At 51.2% G+C, this 7,233-nt stretch overlaps 1 protein-coding gene across 1 annotated transcript in view; it reads right to left on the reverse strand.

The window, feature by feature from the left end:
• schip1 (schwannomin interacting protein 1) overlaps positions 1-5,089 on the reverse strand; it is a 49,865-nt gene extending 44,776 nt beyond the window's left edge. The window contains exons 1-2 of the mRNA XM_086164240.1: positions 4,492-5,089; positions 439-1,272 (exon numbers count right to left, since the gene is read on the reverse strand). Coding sequence (XP_086020366.1) covers positions 439-1,272; positions 4,492-4,497 — 840 coding nt within the window. The 5' untranslated portion in view covers positions 4,498-5,089. The remainder of the gene's footprint in view (positions 1-438; positions 1,273-4,491) is intronic.
• Positions 5,090-7,233: the final 2,144 nt, after the last annotated feature.

Consider the following 7,233-nt stretch of genomic DNA (forward strand, 5'->3'; position numbering starts at 1 on the left):
CCAGTTTGCGGCCTCGGACGGCGGATTTAGCTCTCCAAATGTACAGCAAGTACTTCCTGGTGATATCTGTTTGCATCTGCACAGAGATTCACTGAATCCCATTTATTTCCTCTCTGCTGGCTGCAGCCTTGCCTTCCCTCCAGCTGTGTAGCCCAGACTTCCATGACGGTTAGGTTAATAGCCAGGCCACATAGCTTAGCGCTACATTAGCTCTCTAATCCCTCTTCTTTACTCAGGCTAACCTAACCTTGTGTATCAAGAGTCCATCTGACATGGATAACTGCTGGATTACAGCAGCCCACCAGAGGATGGGAGAGCTGAGGAAATGTACGAGGGAAATAATCTTCTACATTTAAGCGGGGAAGCTTAAAAAAAAACATCAGAAATGAAAATAGAGCAAGAAGATGTAAAGTGATTTTTTTTTTTTTTTGGACTCACTGAGGTGTAGTTGGTCTTGCCCATGTTATGGTTCTGGTTGTGGTTGAGGTTCTGGTTCTCCTGCTCTCGGCACTGAAGACCCGCCAAGTGCCTCTCCAGGGCTGCCCAGTCCATGGTCGGAAGAGGCTCTTCCTCCGCACCCTCCTCCTGTCTGTATCCCACCATACGTCCCCATGTCCCACCGCCGCCGCCGCCGCCGCCGCCGCCGCCGCCTCCTCCGTGTCCTCCCCCGCCGGCCGTGACGATGCCGCGGCTCCCCCTGCCTTGACCGGAGCTACGGCGGCCGGGCTTGGCGGTCCCCGTGCCCCCCTGCGGTGTACCAGGGGAGCGGAGCTGGTGGCTCCTGGGCAAAATCACATTTCCGTTCTGTTTAAGTTCCTCTGGGACGGCGGCGGCCGAGGTGGCGGTGCGCCCGCTCGGGGCCGGGAGGGGCGGGACCGTTTTCACATCCTGGAATTCTTCGGCGAGGCTGCGGCTGTTCACCGTCTTCCTGTAGCCCTCGCCGACCCCGTCCACCCCGGCGCCGCCGCCTCCTCCTCCTCCCCCGCCTCCACCGCCGCCTCCTTCCTCTTGACCAGGAGGCTGAGGAGAGGCGTAGTCCTCTCCATACTCACTCTCCCACTCCTCTATCACCTTCTTCTTGTACTCTTGGTAGTCCTCGTCCTCCTCGTAGTCCTCTAAGGTGACCAGGTCCAGGGAAGGAGAAGATTTGTAGTCCTCCAATATGGCCAGGTCAGGGGAAGGGGAGCAAGGTGTGACCTTGTTGGAGTTGGACTCTGAGCTGGAGCGGCTGGACGCATCACTCCCGAGGTCCATGCCATCCTCCCTGTAATCCTGCAATGACACGGCGAAGACGGATGGAGTTAGGCCCGGGCCGAAGCCGAGAGAGCGAGAGAGAGCGAAGAAAGGGAGGAAAATGAAAAGAGAATATAGGGAAGTGTGTGGCCCGCGATTAGTCACAGCGCTGTTGCGGTTTGAGACCGACGACCACAGAGCCCTTCCCATTCTGCAGGAACTTCCCCTTTGCATAGAAATTTTGCAGTCGCCGTCGAGCGGGGATTGTCAGACCCTTTCGCCTCACATTCCTCTGTACGGGCCGAAGCTTAAACGCCACGTGACGCCGCTCGGAATAATCACACCGTCGCAGACATTTTCAACGCCGTAACAATGCGATCGTCACAATTCACCCGCTAACTCGCTATCGGGTATTTTGTTGCTTTCTGCGCGGGCCGTTCAAAATACGACTATCGTGCGCGGAGCTTCCGAACCGGCCGTCGTAGCCACGTTCCGCGGTTGACGCGCCGCACCGATGGGATACGGCTTCATGTAAGCGCCGAGGATGATGCCGGCGCCAATACGCCGTGACACACCTGCTAATATTCCACACAACCCTCGGCGTTATTACATCTCAGGCTGAGTGACACGAACATGTCACCGCTGGACGCGCACACACACACGGCGTGGAAAGATGAGTCCCGGGTTGTTGTCTAACCTTGACTCGACGCTCCGGCTGATCGGCCCCGCGTCGCCGCCCGGCTGATTAGTTCGCAGGTAATGAAAATGTCGGTGTTGTTTACAACCGTCCACAAATCTCCGCCTGACCCGAGGCTTCGCTCGTGGAGGTATCAGTCAGGTATCCGCCCCGCCTCCTCCTCAGGGCAGGAATAAAGAAATGAACATCGAATTCCGGCGTGAGCCACATGACGGTATCTTCATTCATTCATTCATTCATCCGTGATCGAGACCGCTTGTCCTGCTTTCGGGGTCAGAGGGCGCCTATACACGTTCACACATCATATAAACATACAACTATTCACTCATTCATTCACGTCATAGAAATATACAACTATTCACCCTCTCATTCACATCGCTTGACGACATATAACCATTCACACATCATATATATATAGAGAGTAAACAATTCACTCATTCATTCATTCGTTCATTCATTCATGTCATGAGACATACAACCATTCACCCTCTCATTCACATGTGATAAAATGACATATAACCGATCATTTATTCACACGTCACAGATACACTGCAATTCACTTGTTCATTCACGGGTCATAAAAAAGACATACGACCATTCACTCGTTCGTTCACAGGTCGAAACCATTCACTCATTCGCACGTCGTGAAGAGATAAACAACCATTCATTCATGTGTTATATAGAGACATACAACTATTTACCCTCTTATTCGCACGTCTAATAGCGATACGCAATTCACTCATTCATTCATTCACATGATGAGACAAACAATCATTCACATGTCATGTAATGACATCTAACCAGTCACTAATCCACAGGTCATAAAGATATACACAACAATTCACTCGTTCATTCACAGGACAGATAACAACGTACAAACGTTTACATGTCATACAGAGACATACAACCATTCGCTCATTCATTCGTGTGTTATATTGAGATATACAACTATTCGGCCTCTCATTCGGACGTCTGGACAACGTAGTGTCTGCGGTGAACCTCCAGCATGTGTTTGGACCCCACGCAGACACAGGGAGATCATGGAGACCCCAAACAGAAGGGGTTATTCACAGGTGAAGAGACCTGTGGACCTGTGGATCTGTGGATCTGTGGATCTGTGGACCACACCTGTGCAGTGCTGACACCACAGGAGGAGCAGAACACATCAGTGACGTGACTCAGCGTCTTCGGAGGCTCCAAACACGAACCGCTGATGCTGCTGGCAGGCATCGTCGGGCCCCTGTGCCGAGGAACCACCATCCCCCCCCCTGAGATCCTGACAGGTCAGACAGGACAGGAGCCAGAACCCCCCAGGACCTTCTCCACACGGCGGTGAAAAAGTCCTATTAGGAGAGCCTGGGTAAACATCAAGCCCCGGGGATGTGACGCTATCAGCACCGGTCCAGACAACAATGCAAACTCCGTGCATTAAGTTCTCGCGATAATTTCCCACCAACGTGCGGTTCGGTGACTTGGAGAGCTCCGGAGCTAAAAAGGGTCGGACTGAACCTCGGCTTCCCCCCCGTCCCATCCCATCCCATCCCCCCCGGCCTGACACTAATACTCGGTTGTGGCTGGAGACAGAGAGCCAGGGAGCTATTATAGAATAAAATAGAAATAAATCAAGCCGAGGAGCCTCCTTACCGACGTGCACATCTGAGGAGCGGCCCCGCATCCCGGTCCGTCGGCCGCCGGAGCGACGCGCGGAGAACCGGCGTGCACAAAAAACCCACCGCCGAGCGGCGGATCCACGGCAACCGCGGCTCCGCGCACCTCCGGCCGGGGAGGAAGGGAGCCTCCGCCCGGGGAGACGGACCGAAGCGCGCCGGCGTGCACCGGCGTGCGAGACAATCCCGATCACATCAACCGATCACATGGGGCCGATTAGGATATTGTAATCAGTTTAAGTGTGTGTGTGTGTGTGTGTGTGTGAGAGAGAGAGAGAGAGGCAGGCGCTGCAAGGCGGGATTGTGGAGCAAAGCCGATGCGCGGTGGGATTAACCGACCCTGCGGGCTGGGGCTGCGTGCACGCCGGCAGCTGCACCGACCCCTTCCCCCTGCAGCCCACCGGGCGGGGGGTGGAATTTATGCAGAGGACCCCCACAACTCGGTTCGATAGATGGTCCGCCAAAGGGCACACACACACACACACACACACACACACACACACACACACACGCCCTGTGTTCGCCTGCAAGGTGGCGGCTTGTATACACGCATGACACGCAGTAACCTCCACCTGCATGTAACACACTGGTTATTATCTAGTTTTTTTTTTTTGTTTGTTTTTTTTTTTTGTTGTTGTTTTTTTGGAGGAGGAGGTGCGGGGTGTGAAACGACACATTTAAACGGTGACGTGCGTGTGTTCAATTTGCAGAGTCATTCAAATGATGTAATGTTAAGAGAAAAAGTCTCCGGAGGCACCTCATCCCTCTGGCGACGGCGGGGACAGGAACGCCCAGCGTCAGACACACACACACACACAAACACACGCAAACACACACACAATATCAAGACACCGGTACCCAAAAAGTAGAGCCGCGCATCCGGGCTGTACTCACTGTCATGTTGGTCGCTTCCCCCGCCGCGGCTCAGGACATGGTCGGCCGCCCCCCCCGGCTCTCCCCCTCTATTTATCTCTTTATTCCCTCTCAGGAGCGGCTGGCGGCGGTGGCCTCGCCGTGGAAACGAGAGGAAAACGACGGGCGATCCAGTGGAGTCATCGCTGCGTGTGTGTGTGTGTGTGTGTGTGTGTGTGTGCAACCACCAAGAAGGTGCGCTGTTTTAGAAAATCCTAGCCGGTTGTTGCAGAGCCGCCTCCCAGCTCCGGAGCTCCGGAGGCGCACCGCTCCTCCGCGCCCCCGTCAGCCGGAGAGGAGGAAGTCCGAGTTGGAGTGTGTGTATGTGTGTGTGTGTGTGTGTGCGCACGTCTTGGTGCACACCCCCAAACAGCCTCGCTTTGGGGACCCGCTCCTGGAACCCCGGTCCGGCAGCGACCTGCCCCGCTGTTCGTGTCCAAGTCTGCGCGCTCAAACGCGGGTCCGAGTGCCTGCCGCGGCTCCTAGACCCGGAGCGTGTGTGTGTGTGTGTGTTAGAGAGTGCGTGTGCGTGAGTACGTGTGCGTGTGTGTGTGCTGTCGCAGCCCGCGTTTCTTAGCAGAAGGGAAAGTGACGACGACCAAAGACAACTAAAGCCCAACCTTCTGCACCCACTGACCTCATAAATGGCAGAGAGAGGGAGGGGGATAGAGAGAGGGAGGGGGGGTGGAGGGATGGAGGGAGGGATGGGGGGATGGACGGAGGGAGGATGGGAGGGAGAGAGGGGGGACTATTTAGGTGAATTATTAAACATGGCAACTTCTGGTGTTCTGAATATAGAGTGTTTCCAGACTTCTTTCTTATTTCAAATCAAGCATTCAGAGGCTGGTGTATCTCCAGGGTTCCTCCAGGTTCCTCCCACAGTCCAAAAACACGCATAATTGGAGACCCGCTCATCTCCATAGGGATGGTGAATGACAGCGTGAACAGTTCGACATCTCCATAGCCTGCTCATGACAGGGAATGTCTCTTAATGACACGCAATTGATTATTTGCATGTCCTATATGACTTGTGAATGAATGAAAGAGTGAACGTTTGCATGTTTCCATAAATCCCGTAAATGAACGAATGAATGTTTGCATGTCTCCATATGACTTGTGAATGAATATTTTTGCATGCCGACAGATAAATTGTGAATGAATGAATGTTTGCATGTCTCCATGTGACTTGTGAAGGAATGAAAGAGTGAATGTTTGCATGTCACCATAAAACCCGTGAATGAACGAGAGAATGTTTGCGTGCCGACACATGACTTGTGAATGAGTGAATGTTTCTAGATGTCCCATATGACTTGTGAATGAATGAACTAATGTTTGCATGTCTCCATATGGCTTAAGAATGAATGAAAGAGTGAATGTTTGCATGTCACCATAGAACCCGTGAATGAACGAGTGAATGTTTGCATGCCAACACATGACTTGTGAATGAGTGAATGTTTGCAAGTCCCATATGACTTGTGAATGAGCAAATGTTTTTGCATGCCACAATAAAACCCGTGAATGAATGAGTGAATGTTTGCATGTTTCCATAAAACCTGTGAATGAATGAGTGAATGTTTGCATGTTTCCATAAAACCTGTGAATGAATGAGTGAATGCTTGCATGCCGACACATGACTTGTTAATGAGTGAATGTTTTTGCATGTCCCATATGACTTGTGAATGAATGAATGTTTGCATGTCTCCATAAAACCCGTGAATGAATAAGTAAATGTTTGCATGCCGGCCGACACGTGACTTGTGAATTAGTGGATGTTTTTGTATGTCTCCATATCACTTTTGAATGAATGAATGAGTAAATGTTTGCATATCTCCATGAATTTGTGAATGGATGAGTGAATGTTTGCATGCCTACAGATGACTTTTGAATGAATGAGTGAATGTTTTTTTGCATGGGGCCCTGAGATCGTGCGACTCACCAAACGCCACTTGGGATAAGCTCCGCCGCCCCCGTGACCCTGGAGTGCGGCATAAATGGTATAGATAATGGATGAATGAATGAATACTAAAGCAAAGGCTGGATGAATGTTTAAATCTTAAATGGAAGTGCCCTTTAACTAGTGATTCAAAGATTTCTACCCTCATTCCACTCCGAGAGACTGGAAGGAAATGAGTTTCCCGAGGCCGGGTCGACACCCAGTAGCAGCGATGCAGACAGAATGCAGTAAGATGTGTGCGAGAAATGCACGGTAAATGGATAATGAAATAAAATAGTGCGGAAATAAAGCAAAACAAAGTAAAAAGAAACAATATTCAGGAAATAAAAGAAAATGAGCATAGTCGATAGAGGTGCTTTGTGCATACAAGTCAAGTATATCAGGTGACGTGTAAAGTTTGGATGGTGCAAAATCGCATGCAGGAAAAAAATAGTTTGCCGCCGTTCAGACCTCCTCCACCTTCCAAGGTGTCTCTCTTGTCAAACGGGTGAATTAATTCCAGAGATTGAAGAAACATCTCCTCAAGCTGCATCTCACAATGCGTCCTGAGGATTCGGAGCGGAGGAGAAAATAAAAAAGCACCGCGAAGACATCGAGGTCTTGTTTTTCGGCGAATGCGCTCGGACATTTATTTATTCATTTATGCTATTTTAATGGGAATGTCTGAGGGCGCTGGGCAAGTAGGTCATTGAGACATTCTGAGATAGAGAAAGTTGTCATTTCATTGATTCCGTGATAAATCATCAGTAATTGCCGGTTGAAGCCAGACA

This window comes from Fistularia commersonii, chromosome 18, assembly GCF_037954325.1.
Source record: "Fistularia commersonii isolate RoL2024-O1a breed Wild chromosome 18, RoL_Fcom_v1.0, whole genome shotgun sequence".
NCBI classification, from domain to species: Eukaryota; Metazoa; Chordata; class Actinopteri; order Syngnathiformes; family Fistulariidae; genus Fistularia; species Fistularia commersonii.